The sequence below is a fragment of the Echinops telfairi genome, unplaced genomic scaffold (genome assembly GCF_000313985.2).
Source record: "Echinops telfairi isolate 266 unplaced genomic scaffold, ASM31398v2 ScPeMD7_70;HRSCAF=299, whole genome shotgun sequence".
Taxonomy (NCBI): Eukaryota; Metazoa; Chordata; class Mammalia; order Afrosoricida; family Tenrecidae; genus Echinops; species Echinops telfairi.
In genome coordinates, this window is record NW_022103968.1 from 15,077,000 (window position 1) to 15,093,846 (window position 16,847).

The 16,847-nt window shown below is 53.0% G+C and overlaps 1 protein-coding gene across 8 annotated transcripts in view; it reads left to right on the top strand.

The window, feature by feature from the left end:
- The window catches only part of LOC101654698 (actin-binding LIM protein 1), a 93,632-nt gene that overhangs the window by 49,715 nt on the left and 27,070 nt on the right, over positions 1-16,847 (top strand). For 5 of the 8 annotated variants that reach the window (XM_030885985.2, XM_030885976.2, XM_030885980.2 and 2 more), the window contains exons 4-7: positions 4,704-4,781; positions 5,509-5,664; positions 8,922-8,957; positions 10,783-10,912. In XM_030885985.2, the coding sequence (XP_030741845.1) occupies positions 4,704-4,781; positions 5,509-5,664; positions 8,922-8,957; positions 10,783-10,912 (400 nt within the window). Of the gene's footprint in view, positions 1-4,703; positions 4,782-5,508; positions 5,665-8,921; positions 8,958-10,782; positions 10,913-13,674; positions 13,777-16,847 lie in introns of all 8 variants that reach the window. The other 3 variants (XM_045291239.1, XM_045291238.1, XM_030885977.2) reach the window with 1 other exon arrangement.

The window sequence follows — 16,847 nt, forward strand, 5'->3', positions numbered from 1 at the left end:
CCAGCGTTTAACCACACTCTACCAACAAGATGAGCCGCGGTGGCGGTCACCAGCAGCCACTCCCAGAGAGAGAGAGAGAGAGAGACCGGCCGGCCATCGCTCACATAGACACTGGCAGCCTCGCAAAGCCAGCACTTGCTGAGAGATGGGGTCAACGCCGTAACTGTGAGATACAGACAGGGGTCTTCAATGAGCTGGTGGAACGATGCCATTATCTTTTCATTCCATCTTTCTACAGACTTTGGAAAGCCCCTCCTATACTATGTAGCCATGCGTGGCGGTGTTTTATATCATCATTTCCATACAGACAGGAAGCAAAGTAAGGTCGCTGTAAGAAAATAGGCCAAGAAACATGTAGTTCAACCCAACGGCAAGATGCCCGTGAGCGCCACACCCACAGGAGCGTGGGAGACTCCCACGAGGCAAAAGCAAGCCAGGAAAGCAAGAGCAGGTTCGGCATTTCCAGGGAGCTCTCCCGCATGTCTTACCGCCGATGGCCAGAAGGGGCACACAATGAACCCGGCGGGCAGCCCACGAGGCAGAGCAGCATCAGTAGCAACAGAGTTGGGCTCGCCCTCCAAAACTGTCTGACTGTAGAAACCGGAAAGAGCCCACTTGAAATTAGCACGCCCGGGGCAGGGGCGTGGAACTGAGAAGCTGCTGCGGGACGGAAACGGGGACTTGACAGGGAGTCCAAATGGGGAGCCACTCATCCAGCCTGGATCCCGAGAGTGGGAGTGACGAGAGGAGTGCTCCCAAGAAGGTCTTCATCACTCTCCGGACCCTTCTCTCCGATGGACCAGGGAGACGAGAGAAGCTGGACGGAGCCAAGGCCACACTTTGCTCTCTGGGGAGCTTTGCATCACGGGGTGGAGACCACGGCATGTGTGCTTGCTGCCCTTCCGTCACTCTTCCCGGCACGCGCCGGAGGAGGAGCACAGCACCAAGAACTCCCCCCCCCCCCCAGGGGCAGTGTCACAGGGAAAACACAGCCTCCCGGAACCCCACCCTTGGCTAAACCAGGCATGAGTAGGGAGTGGGACCCCCACAGCCCCAGCACTGCCTACTCAGTGTCCTAGATGCCTGTGGTCACACGGCTTTGTCTTAGTAACCCCAGTCACAGCCAGCAGTCGACTCCCCCGCCCCAGTACAGTGAGTGAGGGTGCTGTTGCTCCTTGGTAACGGGTGACCCCGGGATGGAGTAGAACTGCCCCGTAGGGCTTCTCAGGCTGTTGTGTGCATGGGAGCAGATTGCCACCGAATGGGTTTGAACCAACAACCTCTTGGTTAACAGCCAGTTCCTTAACCATTGTGCCTCCAGAGTTCGTTCTTGCAGAAAGGAAGTGGCAATACGCACTTTCAACTGGCAGGCATTTCCTGTTGCCTCCATCCGTGCGTCCCAGAGCTATGTTGATGGGAAATGAGTAGTCATGTTTACCTTACAAAATGGCCAAAAATGTGTCCTGGGTAAGTGCCCAGTCCCTAGAGCTGGAGCGTCTGGCTCGGGTGTGATTCTCTTGCTTTCTGAGCGTATGACCCAGGGGACTCAGATTTTATCGGGAATAACAACAGAGCCTACTTCGTAGAGCTGTTGGGAAGATTAAATGCCATCGTGCCTGAGAAGTGCGTAGCACAGCCACATTGTCAGGGACTGCAATACTATTATGGTTGTTACAGTAATAGCCATTAGCCGCTCTTAGTAGCGAATTATAGATAACATTACAGAGAACGAGAATTTTAGAATGCAAGTGTGCTCTTGGTGGAACGTGTCATAGATCAAGCAGAGCCAGGGAATAATTTGTGATTCAAATTTTGGAAAGGTGAGTGTCAAGATTGTATCCTTTTATCATACTATTCAATCCGTATATTGAGCACATAATCCAGGAAGCTAGACTATAATAGAGAACAGCACAGCATCAGGATTGGAGGAAGACTCATTAACAGTCTGTTATATGGTTATGTACTAGGCTGTGATTCGCAAGGTCAGCAGTTCAAAACCACCAGCTAGCTCCATGGGAGGAAAGTGGGGCTTTCTACTCCTGGAAGCAGTCGTGGTAAACACACTGGCCGATGTCTACCCTGTCCTAAGGGGTGCTCGCTATGAGTCGGCATGGATTCGATGGCAGTGAGTTTGGTTTTTTTAGTTATGTGCAGACGACACAACTTGGCTTACATGCTGAAAGTGAAGAGGACTTCAAAGACAGGCTGGTGGAGAAAGATGGCGGCCTTCAGTGTGGATTACAACTCGAGGTGAAGAAAACTGGCACCCTCACCACCGAGCCAATGGACAACATCATGAAGAATCGAGAAAAGATTGAAGTTGTCAAGGATTTCTTTGTACTGGGATCCGCAATCAAGGCTCATGGGAGCAGCCTTCGAGAAATCAAGCCGTGGACTGCATTGGGGAGTTCTCTATTTAAAAAATAAAAACAAGGTCTCAAAATGTTAAAACATCAGCGATAACGCTCAAAGGACCAAATTGTGTCAGACTCAAGCGAGTGGCCTCGTATGCATGTGAAGGCCGGCCAGTGACTAAGGAAGACGGGAGGAGAATGGATGCCTTTGCATGATGGTGCCGGTAAGGGACATAGTCTGGACCACGGGCCGTCAGGAGAACCAACCAATCTGTCCAGGAGCAAGGACAGCCGGAATGCGCCCCGGCAGCATGAGTGGCACAGCTTTACTTTCTTTGCCCCTGATGTCAGGAGGCTCCCGTTTCTGGAGAAGACCTCACCCTTGTAGAGGGTCAGCGAAAAAGAAGACAACCCGCAAAAAGATGGATCGACAGAGTGGTCCTGCGTGGCCCCTGGTGTGGGGCTTGTGTCGAACTAGCTGCATTGCATTCTGTTCGATAGAGCAGCACTCCGATAGAGCAGCACTCCGTGTCAGTGCCAGCTTGATGGCAGTCCATGGGCTTGGCCATCGCCCCGGTTTTCAGGATGGTGCAGGACAGAGTGGCAGTGTGTCCTGTTATGCGTGGAGTTTGCGATGAGTCAGAACGGTTTCCATGCAGACCAGCAGGAGCCGCAGTTTTTACCCTAGAGGGTTTCATCTGGTAGTTTGACTTCAGCTAGGGGACTTCCAAAAGTTCCCGGGAAAATGGAATTCAAAGGCGATAACATTTTCCCACAACAGTTTGGGAGCTCTCTTGTCTTAGGCGCTGGCTGCTTGTAGCTGGAAAACTACCTGTAGTTAATAATTTTTTCACAGCAGCGTAGACTGGTCACTGCCGTGGGGCGCGGGCCAGTTGGGTGTGCTTTGGGAGGTGAGCTACAGAGTCAAAATCCCTCCTTGCCGATAGGTGGTTTTCTGGCCCATATTCAAGGTGCCAGACGGCTGTCAGGAGAACGGGTGCTAGAGAGGAAATGTTCCTGTCCTTCATGCATGTGGGACTACCAAGTATTCCCACCTGGAAGTAGTTGCACAGTGCTGAGGATGTTGGCTAAGACTGGGCCTTTGGTTTTCTTTGCGAAATTTTCCAGAATATGCTTAGCAGCACTATGAGGCAGTGGATCCTACTTTGTCCATCCTACCCACCTAAGTGACCCACCATTCACGCTCAGCATCCGCCAAGTATATCATATCTAAAGGTCTGACCTCTTCCACCGGCCTCAGCAGGCCACCTCTGGGTGCTGTGTGCAGTGAGGTGCAGAGCCACGTGCCTAACACGGTCAGCTATCCAAGGACTGAGTGTTTGCAGATAGGAAGCCCCACCTCCTTCGCGCAGGTGTTCATCCCTGGCCTTGCGTGTTTCTGTGGGAGCAGTGGGCATTCACAGCCTGGGGAGGAGGGAAAACCTCTGAGGACAGCAATCATGACTAAAGGTAATGGGGGAGAGAGAGAGATGTGAGGCAACGCAACCCACAAATAGGTCGCATAACCTTACTCATGAAGGGAAAAATAAGCAGGAGGCCACCTGAGAAAATGAGGGGAACCAAGTCTGGCCCAAAGGGGCAGGGAAATGCTCTCTGAGAAGGCGGCAGTAGAGGAGGAGGAGGAGGAGGGAGAGCAACCAAGTAAAACTGCAGAGGAGCAGAGGCAGAGCACCCTGGGGCAGGGAAGTACGCCGTGTCCTGTGAGCAAGGGCAACAGTAAGGCATGGAGGAGGAGGAGCAGAAGGCTCTGCAGGGTGGGCAGGGTGACCCTAAGCAGGACCCTGACAACCCAAGTGACGTCCCTCAGCTGTCTCTCAGGCTACTTCCTGTGTGCCGGCCTTGTTCCTGGCCATCAGGTGGCTTCTGACCCCTGACCCGAGTGTGCATTGTTATCGCTCCCAAGAATGTTCAGAGAGCAGGCCTGTCTTTCAAGAAACCTCTGAGCAGGTTTGAACTCTCAGATGACAGCTAAACGCCTAATTGCTGGCCCCACCCAGGGAGCCGGGCCACCGGGTGCCAAGTGGATTTGAAGAGGGATATGGTGTAGGGAGTCATCGCCTGGGTCCAGGGAGTGAGCCAAGGGCCGGGACCAGAGCTGTGGCAGTCTCAGGGATGAAGAGGAAGAGCCAGCTCTGATATGTTTTGAATGTAGAGCAGGGGCCTTGTAGGGAGGGTCCCGGGAGAAAAGCCCCTCTGTGCCTCCCCTCTGCACAGAGATCATTCCTTTCTGGCTGGCTTAGCTTTTCGCAGAGCTTAGGGACCGCAGCCAGTCTGGATGACTCCGAAGCCACCATGCTGAGGCCTGACCCGTCCCTGGTTGTTTTGCAGCCCACAAGGACCTCCTCGGAGAGCATTTACTCGCGGCCCAGCTCCAGTATCCCTGGCTCCCCAGGCCACACTATCTATGTAAGTACCTACTTCTGGTTAGCTCGGGGGTTAACGCAAGGCAAGCTGATCTCCCCGGAGAGAGAAGCTCATGCTGTGCTGAGTGACCCCTCATTCTGTGATGAGCCCTGATGTTCATCTTTGTGGAACTGGCCTTCTCCTTGGGGCATTCAGTCCACATCTGTCCATCACGGGCGTGGTCAGGTGGATGCCCGGGGGCACGCAGCAGCACAATGCAAAGCTTACAGAGGTCTCCGGTTTGTTTTTAGAGAGTAGCTATATGCATTCTAATACTGATTCTGAGTGTTATGCCACAAAGGTATTCGAATATTTACTTTATTAAATATGCAACCTTTGTTTGTAGCCACCTGGGAGCGTTGTCCCCCCCAAACCCCCCTTTCTCTACCATCTGTTGGAAGCTTTTTCTCTTCTAATAAATTTAGGAAAGTCTTTTTAAGGTGTGCAGACTTCTCTCCTTGATGAATTCTTCCTAGACATCCCCCCCACTCCCACCACCCTCGCTGCTTGGTCTCTTTTTGTAGAACATGATTCCCATGTGGCCTAAGCAAGTGGCAGCTTTTTCTAAAGCATATGATTGTGCTAAGCAAAGAGTGCGGGTGTCCGTTGAATTTGAAAGTCTTTATTCTTTCAGCAAGACATACCAATTGGCTGACGAATGTGTCCCCCACCCCACCCCACCCACGCAGTGAGGCTCAAGGTCATGGTTCTTTCTGTTTCGCTCTGGCAGGCAAAAGTCGACAATGAAATCCTGGATTACAAGGACTTAGCAGCGATCCCCAAGGTCAAGGCAATTTATGATATTGAGCGTCCTGATCTCATTACCTACGAGCCTTTCTACACATCGGGCTATGATGACAAGCAGGAGAGACAGAGCCTCGGGGAGGTATGCCCCCACCCAGCCCACCGCCCCTCCAGGAGTCCTGTCAGCAGTCCTGCAGGTGACCTGGGGCCTGGAAGTGGTCATAACTCCTCTCACCAGAGCCCTGCTCTCGGCCGAGCTGAGAAAGCAGACCAGCCTCCTGACACTTGCCTTGAGTGGATTCGGACTCACAGCAGCCCCGTGTGTCAGCCTAGAGCTGTGCCATGAGGTTTCCAAGAGCTAGCTTTTCTTTCAAACATCATTGCCAGCCCTTTCTTCCAGGGCACCTCTGAGTGGACTCAAGCCTCCAGCCTACTGGTGGTTAGCATCGAGCATGTCAACCATGTGCACCTCCTGGGCTACCCCTTATGCAGCTCTAAGCCCACTCACTACCAAGGAGTAGATTCCAACTCATAGGGGCCCTCTGTGGGGGTTTATGGGGCTGTAGATAGTCATGGGGACAGACAGCCTCATCTGCCTCCAGCCAAGCAGATGGTAGGTTTGAACCATCGGCCTTGTGGCTAACACCCCAAAGCATACCCAGCAACGCCACCAGGCCTCCCTCCCTTGGTAGACAGCAGTGAAGGATAACCTGCATCTATGCCTGGTTGTGGGAGGGCAGCGCCAACATGCAGAAGAAGGAAGCTGACGGCCTCAGGAGATTCGGAGGAGAATGAACTTGGGGAAGGGTCTCCCAGAGGGTCTTGGGCATGGGCACACTTAGGAGAGACCTATGTGAGAAAGAGCTTCCTGAATGTTGAGCGCTTCCATTTTCATCCTCTTCCCATCCTTAGCAAGTGCAAGAAAAGAAACTGTACAGAGAAGAGGCAACTTAAGTTTTTTTATCCCTGACCAAGCGCAGGTCTTCCTGAGAACGTTCCTGGGCAGGAGCGTGATGCGCCTTTTCTGGTAGTGCCATCTAGTGGCCACTCATTGTAGCGGCGGCGTCTGAGGTTGCTCTCCAATGCAGAGGATTCCATTGAGGGGGTTGTGCAGTTGCCAGAGAGCTCAGGAGAGTTTCCTAGGGGTCAAAGGGCAAGGGGAGGTTCCTGAACAAAGGTGCAAAAGGGCTGGTCTCAGAACTAGTGGCCAAGAATATGTTCAGCGCTCAGGTCCTACAAGCCAGGGAAAGCACGCTGTTTGATAATGCACTTTCCCCAGAAATTCCCTGGATGTTCCAATTCAGGCAGCAAACTACAGAGGTTCTCAAGCGCTTGGACTTCGAGGTTGGAATGTTCCGGGCTTGAAACGAGACAATAGGACTAGACAATAGCTCCTTCTCTGTCACTTCAAGATGACATTAACCTACCTCACTGGCTATCTGTATGGATTCAAAGAAATCCTTCCACTAAAACAGGATCTGTCATGTAACAAGCGCGCAACAAAGGTGCTGGCTGTTGTGGTGGTAATCATCACGTCTATCACAACTTGCAGCCACCCGCTCTGGTTTTGTCTATGGGAAGAATCCCCTTGGAGGGTGCCCCTTGGGTCAACAATGGAATGTGCTAGTGATCTATGGGGCTTTCTCCTCCTGTAAAGAGTTGCAAACATTGCCGGTCCTGCATCATTGTCAGGATCCCTGACAAGTTCCGGTCCTTCCCTGAGACTACTAGGTCAGGCCAGCTTCTGCGGGTCTCCCTTGTTCTTCCTGGCCATCTGCCTCAGGAAATATGCTGTCCCTCTCAAGCAGCCGGCCACTCCTGCTGACATCTGCCCAGCAACGTGGACGATAGACGGTTGTGAGCCATACAGCATCGATTGGCGACTTTTCTGAAGCAGATCTCTAAATGGCCTACTCTGTCTTAGACTGGAAGCTCCGCTGAAGCCCATCCACGACGGGTGACCCTACTGGTATCTGGAATGTGGGTCACCTAGCTTCCAGAATCACAGCAACATGCAAGCCACTGTAGAATGACAACCGGACGGGTGGCGGATTGCTTCCATCACAGCCACAGATTGTCATTTTAGACCACTGCAGGAGGAGCTTGGGTCCCGGGCATGTGTTGGGGGGACTGGACCTGCTGTTGGAGCGGGTAAGACATGATCCCTGCCCTCAGGGAGCCCGGCTTTACCCAGCCAGGACATCTTGGTGACCAGAGCTAGCTGACTCAGCAGTCACTCTTGAGTAACTTGGGTGTTTGGCATGGCAGCTCGTGGGGAATGTGGCACGAGAAGCAAATTCTGGGACAGAGATGCCCGGCTGGCGGGGTGCTCCGGAAGGCTTTGCTTCCGTTTCGTTTCATTACAAAGCCTTTTGCATTTTAACGATACCATTTCATCTGTTCTTTCAGAAAGTGTTTGTTGAGCACCTAATAGATGCCGGGGCCCTCTCCAGCCACTGGGAGGGAGAGGGTGTTGTTAGGGTGCCCTCCGGTCGCTTCTGACTGATAGCTGCCCAGCGTCTGGCAGAATGAAACACCGCCCAGCCCTGCCTCATCCTCACCGCTCTTCTTATGTTTGAGCCCGTCGTTGCAGCCGCGGTGTCCATCCGTCTTACAGGGAGGCCTTCCTCCCTTCCCTGCCCCTCCGCTGTACCGGCCATGATGTCCTTCTCCAGGGACCGGCCTCTGCCAACAACAGGTCCAAAGTACAGGAGACAAAGTCTTGCCAGCGTTGCCTCTCAGGAGCAGGCTGGCTGTATGTCTTCCCAGACGGATCTGTTGGTTTTTGGGGCAGTCCCCAGCACTTCCAGTATTCCTCACCAGTCCCAGCACTCGAAGGCACTGATTCCTCTTTGGCCTTACAGCATAGTCAATAAGCCAGGCACTTCCCAGCCAGTGGAAAGCGCTGTGAGAGTGAATGAGCAGACGGCACTACAGGCCTGTGGTCACTGCTGATGTCCCTCAGGGTGGAGATGCAGAGCATCAGACCGGAAGGCACTGCAGGCAGGGGGATCAGCACGTACAAAGGTCCTGAGGCAAGGGAGGCCTCCGCTGACTGGTGGTATCCCAGCATTCCTGTGTGCCTGGAAGGATGGAAGCCGGTGGGTGAGTTGCAGGGAGGTCGACCAGGTGGCCAGGGAGATATGCCACGTGCCTTCCATCACAGTCTGATTTTAGGCCATAAACACTTTTCAGTGGTTACTGTGGTTATAATGCAGTCAGCAGTCCTGCTCACCAACCCGACACTGGCCCCTCTAGCACACTGAGTGGGAAGAGGCACATGGATCCCAGCTTGTGTGGTGGGAATCACGTCTCCAGGCGATTCTGATAGGCCGTCCTAATGAAAGCCGGCCATGCGCAGTGCACGTGGTAACTTTAAATTCTCTTCTCTTCTCCTAGTCTCCGAGGACCCTGTCTCCTACTCCATCAGCAGAAGTAAGTACCTTTTTTTTTCTTTTTCTTTAAAAGAAATGGTGAAGGGTGGAATTTTGGAGTTGCTTGGAACTCCCCTAGCCTGGAATTTTCCCTAACGGACAAAGCCCCAAAGAACCACAGAACTGTCTACAAGGCTAGGAGGTATATACGATGTGATGATAGAAGTGGATTGTTTAAATGGGAATTTGGGGAGACATGGCCTTGCACCCACCTGAGTCTGCACCTGTTGGGGTCGTAAAGTGTCTGTAGTGAACGAAGCCACTGGTCCCAGTGTGGGGCCCCTTCTCACCCCTCAATATCCATTGGTGAATCATCCGAATTGACCGGCGGGGGGTGGGGGCAGTAGCATATGTTCGGTGTTCTGGCCCATTTTCCCCGAAAGGCCATTCCTGTGCATGGAGAATCAATCGTTTGCCTCAGATAGTCTTTGTAGAACTGGGTTGAGCCTAAGGACACCTCTGTAATTTCTGAGAGTGAAAGCCCTGTAGGTTCCCTCTGATTCCTGACAGGGTGCCATCAGTCATGGGTTTCTGTGGCATTCCTGCCATAAAGCACACACGTCCATCATCGGCCCGATGTTTGGTTGAAGCACACCATTTGGGGACATTTTTGTTGTTGGACTGCACTTGCTGTTTTGCTTATTATTGTCTCCGACCAGGACAAACGAAAGTGTCTTTGCCATTTGCATTCAAATCTCCCAAACTGTGTGGGCATTGGGCTGCTAACTGCAAGGCCAGTAGTTCAAAACTACCAGCCGCTTGGGAGGAGAAAGATGAGGCTTTCTACTCCTGCAAAGAATTAGAGTCTAGGAAACCCACAGGGACAGTTCTACCCTGTCCCAAAGGATCGCTGTGAGCCAGAATCAACCCTGTGGCAGTGAGTGTAGGTTGTTTGTGTGTCTGATAGTTATTGCTCACACGGTCTTTGACTTCTTGACTTATGGAAATGCTCTAGGAACATAGACGTACATCTAAAATGTAAAGCATAAATCATAAATCTTTGTGCTGTTTCAATATTTTAACTGGCGTGTGTGTGCGAGAGAGAGAATTCCTAATCTAGCCTTGTCTAGATCTGGACCTTAGATGCCATATTAATGAATGGCGTGGTTGTAGTCCATTGAATTGATAGGCCACAGTGAGCGAATCCTCAATTTGTTGAGCTTCTCATCTAAATTCTTGCCTTCCTGAAGGGTGAGATTGTATGTGTTTTAATTAAGTTCTCCCTTTGAACAACCATTTTAAATTATGAACCTGGACTGTGTTTCCTGAAGTGGGAGCAGCAGGATTTCATGGGTGTCAGACCAGGGCCAACTTGTTCTCCATCAGAGCAGTCAAGGTCACCAAATGACACGGAGCTGGTCATGGGAACAAGCGGTGAAGCCGGTTCTGAAGCACGCCCTGGCTGCACTCCTCCCACGTCCACACTGAGGCACTCACAACCGTAGAGGGGCCTGGCGGCTACCCTCACCTCAGGGGGAAGGGAGGGAGTCTCTGGCAGTGTACATCCTGGTCACGGGGTGTGTGCAGACACACTGTAGCATTGGTGAGCCCAGTCAATAAATATCAAAGTGGCCAGGGGAAGCCGTGCCTCTTTTTCCGCCTCGCTGTCTATACTGGAGTCAATCGTTCTAAAGTTCTAGAACCTTCATCAGTGCCAACCCCGCAGGTTGTGAACAAGGAGCACTAGGGACGCTCATTTGCACCCCTGCATAGAGAATATGGCCCTAAAGAGTGTGTGTGACCAGGTAGCCCCCCCACCCCACCCGGCAAGGACAGCAGCTTGTGGGTGTGTTTTGTGCTCACACTTTCTCGGGCTTCCTTTGCAGGGCTACCCGGATGTTCGAGACCGGATAATCCAGCGCTCCACCAGCCAGGGCTCCATCAGCTCCCCGGTGTACAGCCGCCACAGCTACACTCCCACCACGTCCCGCTCGCCCCAGCATTTCCACAGGCCTGGTAAGGGCAGCTGTCCCCACGAGCCACACAGTGGCACCGTCCTGGCTTCCTGTGCATCCCCGCTCCCTTCCCCATCCACATCCTCACCCCAGCCCCAGGGACAACTCTGACTGAGAACTCTGGCTGCCAAACATTTCTACCTCTTTCCCAGGAAAAGAAAGGAAAACACATCACCTAACCTAACCGGATGTTCAGCCCTCGTTTACGTTCTGTCTTGTCTTGAAGCAGCCTCGGCGGCTGCTCCTCCTGTTCAGTGTGATTTGTAAGCTTATTATATTCTGACAGTGAAGTGCTAGTGCATGCCAGGGAGATTTATTTCGCTTTGTTTGTATCAGGCTTAAAGAAAAGCTGACCTCCTTCGGCTTAAGATACAGCTCTCCAGAAATTCTGATGTGACTTCCCAGGCCTGGGGGCATCATCTCTAACCCAGCGTGAGCCGTCTGGTGACAGGTGTCCTGGGGCTGCTGCTGTCCCTGCCATTGCTGCCAGTGCATCCATTCTGACCCATAGCGGCCCAGTGTACAGCAGAAGGAAACATGCCCAGCCCTTGGCCATCCTCACGGTTGGTCTAAAGCCGGAGCCCACGGCGGTCGCCACGGTGTCAATCCGCCTTGTCAATCCTTCCTTGGTGTTCCTGCCCCTCTGCCTGACCGAGCATGACGTCCTTCCTCCAGGCACTGGCCACTCCTGACAACACGTCCGCAGCGTGTGTGAGACGTAGCCAGCAAAGCATTGCCATAGAACCTATCTACTGGCCATGGGCCTCGGTTGACCTTTCTGTGCACAGAAACTGATCCCAGCTGCCTCAAGCGGAGGAGGGGACTCGAGTTCCCAAGACAGGTGGCAGGTTCCCTGGGACACAGTGTCAAAGGAAGATAGATAGTGGCCTTCTCATCAAACTTGGTGATTACATCACCTGTGAGGCTGTCGGTGTAAGCCACAGTGTGAGGAGAACAGACCGAGCCGCGCGCTGTGGGATCTTAGAGCAACACTGGATCAGAAATGAAGCCAGAGGAAAGGAGCAGACTATGAAAGGGCGGCCCTCTCCCCACTGAAGGCATAGATCTCATGCCTGCAGACGATTCGGTCCTTACTACTGGGTCTCTCGATAGTTATCGGGTCGATGGGAGCCTACATATTTGCTCAGTGTTCAACGGGTGCCTTAAGGCAGTGGTTCTCAACCTTCCTAATGCCGTGACCCTTTCATGCAGTTCCTCCTGTGGTGGTGACATTATTTTCATTGCTACTTCATAACTGTAATTTTGCTACTGTTATGAATCGCCATGCAAATATCTGATAGGCAGGCTGTGTTTTCATTGTTACAAATTGAGCATCATCAAAGCATAGTGATTCATCACTAAGCAATATGTAATTGTATATTGTGAAATATTTATGTGCTTTCCGATGGTCTTAGGTGACCCCTGTGGGTTGAGAACCCACAGGTTGAGAACCGCTGCTTTAAGTGAACATGTTCTGGAAACACCTTTCTTTTTGTACATCGGTATGTTTAATTGATGCCCTCGGCCCTGGGTCCAGCAGGACCCTTGTTTGTGTAGTTGATGACAACTTTGCACTGTCCCGCTGCACGTGGGCTGAGGACACTGAGAGCCCAAGTGCACAGGGGTCAGGATGGCATGGGGGCACAGGGAGAAGGTTGTTTCATGAGCCCCGGAATATAGTGGCCAAGTGGTCAGTCGGAGGTGCTTCCTTCCCCCAAAAGACCACGCCCTTACTGACCACTGTCCTGTCAACATCTGCTCTGGCTGTGGTCCTATTTGTGGTAGCCTTTCAAACATTCCCTGGGCTAAACAACACCTCCACCCCTTCTCTCACTGTTTCTGTGTGTGTCCCTCAGGGGTGTAGTGGATTATGTGTCTGGCTGCTAACTGCAAGGTCAGCAGTTTGAACCCACCAGCCGCATGATGGGAGAAAGATGGGGCTTTCTACATTTTTTAAAGATTCCTAGCCTCGGAAAACCACAGGGGCACTTTGACCCTGTCCTGACAGGGCTGCTCCCAGTCATAATTGCCTCACTGACAGTGAGTTTTTTTGGGCGTTTTTGAGTTTTACAAAGCTGGGGTTCTGATAATGTAAGTCTTTATTTTGCTCCTCCCCCAAAACCCCACATTCTAGAACCCGGAGCATGAATTCAGATCCCCAGGGTCTGTTCATTTGAACACCCCATTCTTCTGCTGCGATGACATATGTTTCTAGAACACCCCCTCTCCCCCCGCCGTGCCACCACTGCCCACTTCTTGGCATCAGAAGTAGCTTTCAGGGAACTTGAACAGGCCCCTCCTAAATGGCACAGTCAACCAAGCTTTCAGTGGGAGAAATTGGCAACTTAGGGAAGAGCCCACCCCTCCCACAGGAGAGCCCCTCTCTCCAGGCTGGCCCTGGTGGCCAGTTTCTGCTCTGTCTTTCCCAGGGCTCTGTTTCTTCAGGGGCATCTTCAACACAACTCCCCGGGTGGTCCTGGCCCCGCAAGAGTTGGCTGTAGTCGGACTCAGAATGTTCCAGAACTGGCTCCTGCTCACCAAACCCATGTCCTCTCAGAGAGTGGACCTGTGCCGACCTGAACCGATTTGCCAATGCGCCGCCTCCCTCCGCCAACCCTCAGCCTCCCGCATCCTTCCCCCCTCTCCTTCCTCCTTCCGGGACTCCTCCTCGCTAACACCCTTTATTATAAACCCCCCCACCCTGCATCCGCCCGCTGTTAATGTCTGTTCTTTTCTGTCGGCCCCACCCCCCCTGCTGCGCAGAGCTGCTGTCTCCTGGTGTGCAGAGGTGGTCTTACCTTAGCACCCACAGCGACTCCCGCCCCAACTCCCCCTTCCGACACCACTTCATTCCCTATGTCAAAGGTAAGGAGGCAGGCTCCCCAGGCAGCACTCCCCACTCCCACCCCCACGCCCAGCCCGCGTTGGGCATTATTAGCACCCGGACAGCTAATAAGGTGTGCCTGCAAGAGCTAGCGTCCAGCTTCTGACCTCTGAGCATGCCTGCCACGTGTGTCATGACCTTGCCCAGCGGTGCCTTAGACCTGGCATGGCACCTTTCCCGAGGAGCCACATGCCACCTCTACAGGCTCTCGGTGAAGAAACAGGAAGTCCAACTGAGATATGACGTGCCGCCTACCGCTTAGCTGCTTTGTTTTTTCGATCAAGGCAAAGCGCAGCCTTCAGCCGGGCGGGGTTTGAATCTGTGATCTGTCTTGGCAAACACAACAGCCTGGAAGGGCACACATCCCCCAGCTGTCCTGACAGCGATCAGTCACTTAACCACACACATGCCTGGGCCCTGCCAAGAGACGCATGGAATCATCCGTCTCCGGAGCCACTTGAATGTGTCTCTGGGAGCCAGTGGTTCACGGGTAGTCTTTGGATGAGTCCTGATTTCTGCCTGATGGAGAAGGGAGGCCGGGCCTCCCTGGCCCGTGGTCCCTTTGTGGGCTGGGAGACTAGCCTGCCTCACAGTTCATCCTGTGCCTTTCTGCCTCCCTCTGTGCTTTCCTCATGTTGCTGCTGTGCTGTGGCCGCCCCCCCTCGGGGCTGGTGGCATCGTGGTCATGCATTGGGTTGCTAACTGCAAGGTCAGCCGTTCAAAGCCACCCGGGAGAAAGGCGAGGCTTTCTGCTTCCCATGAAGAGTTCCGGTCCCGGAAACCCACAGGGCAGTTGTCCCCTGTCCTACAGGGCCGCATTGCCTCGGTGGCAGTGAGTAGGTTGTGCAGGCACTGAGGGACCCGGGAGCCCTGAAGAGGTTGTAAAGTGTGATGCCCCAGAGGGATGATCACGTTTTCTGGCCTTCCTTTGCACCAGCTTACCCGAGAAAACCTCCGAGGGAGGGAACAGAAAGAATGCACACAGGTGCTGCCGGTCTCTTCACACCCTCCCCGAGGGCTCCAGACAGGGGCGCTCCGGGCAGGCGCCGTGAGTCGCCTGCATGGGGTTCTCTTTCCCCAAGCCTTCGCCGGTCAGCTAGCCAAGCGATGCTCTTCTTGACGCTTGGACTTTGGCACCACGGAGCCCTAAAAACAATAATCATAGTAAATGCACAGCAATTAATCAGTAGGCAGTTGACAAATCTCCCATGTCAGCATTTTTCCTGCGCTACAAAAGCAGCGTTGCCGGCGTGCTTGTGGAAGACACTCCCTTTGGCCATGCTCCAAGAGGCTGACCTGTTCCAGTAGGGCAAGCACTTTCTAAAATTCTGGAGGGACTAGTGAAAATTACCTAGTCCCAAAGACGAGTACAGACAGGTCACTGTTAGCTGGCATCTAGGGCAGACCCTTCATAAAAAACCCTAAGATGTGTTTGCAGAAACTTCACAGGCACATTTTACAAGGTTTTTTTTGGGGGGGGGAGGGGCACGTATAATTCACATATCAGAGAATTCAATAGTTCAGTCATATTAAGAAGCGTATGTAATCATCACCACAATCGGTTTTAGAACATTTTCTCCTGTTTTGTATGTGTTGTTATTCGCTCCCCGTTTCCCCCCAGCCTCTCCTGTCATGCCCCCAAGAAACCATTAATCCAGTTCCTGTCTCTATAGATGTTCCCCTCCTGGGTTTCATCTACAGAACAACATGCCCCCAAACAACAACAACACCCCACCCCCCACCCCCACCCCAGCAAAAACGGTAACAGAGTAAGATGGAGAAAAACCTCAACCGGAAAGAAAGCAGAGAACACTGAAGACAATGGGCCAGACGGTCAGTTTTAAAGAGACTTGACTGTAGAGGCCCTTGGCCAAAGGACGGTTGTGTCTGCCTGTCTGTGTGCTTACCTCTGACACAAGGGGACGCACATCCCCGTTTTGTTCTCTGCATGTGTGTCCCCATTCAGAAGACCTCCTGTCGCAGAGCGAAACGTGCCCCATGCCGCTGAACGGATGCAGAATTTGTCCAAATTCTGTGGGAGAACATACTCTCCACGGTCCCTGTGTCCCCGAGCGGCTTCCGGGAGCTGCCTTCTGGGTTTGAGTAGCATCGCCGGCGCATGCTGACTGTGAGGCCTCTGTGAACTGGGACGCATGGGCCCTGTCACCTCCCGAATGACGTGTGACGTGGAGTGCCGGGTGTGTAATGCGCACACCCAGATGCCCGCCCCTGATGTCCGCCTCGTCGGGAGCATCCCTGCTCCCGCAGCAGTTCTGGGCCCACCGTTCCATCCACTCTGCAGGACATTTCTGAGAAGAAAGCGTTCAGACCGGAAGAATGATCAGGGCCCCGCCTCACTCTTAGAGCCATGTGATGGCCCCTCTCTCGCACTGCTTCTACGGGATGGATGGGTGCCTGCTATCTGTGTGTGTTAAAGACGGTGCACACTTCAGGCCCAAGAAAGAAGATGCGGAAGCGCACACTCATAGTTTGTCAATCAGTTGAAGGTCCTCCCCAACCCCCACCCCCAGAGAACATATACAATAAACACGAGGCTGACCAAGCACAACCTAGATGATGGCTTAATGCTGAATTTCCAAGGAGTGACTTCTTAGTTATTGTAGAAATTAGAACAACAGACACGTGACCATGGACCCCGAAGGCCTCACACACACAAGGGGACACATGACCACTTGGGAAACACACCTCAGATACCTGTAACATGGGGCCCTTTTCCCAGGGTGTCCTGTCCCTTCCTGTGAATGTTTGTTTCGTTGTATCCTGGAGTTTGTCTTGGGGCCTTGGGGGTATAATTGTTAAAACGAGTGACAGCTGGGGAGCTTGGGGACCCCATGTAGGAGGTCCCTCTCAGGGATGTATGTAACTGAACCATGGAGCCTAGACTCTCGGACAGGCAGGAGCCCGGCCTTGCAGTGCCCACTGCCACTTCCTGGTCCTTATTTCAGATGCATGCCTGCCCCGGCCCTACAGCTCATTGAATGGAGGATGCCTGTGTGAGCGCCAGACTGGGACCTGTGCCCCAGGGCTGGGT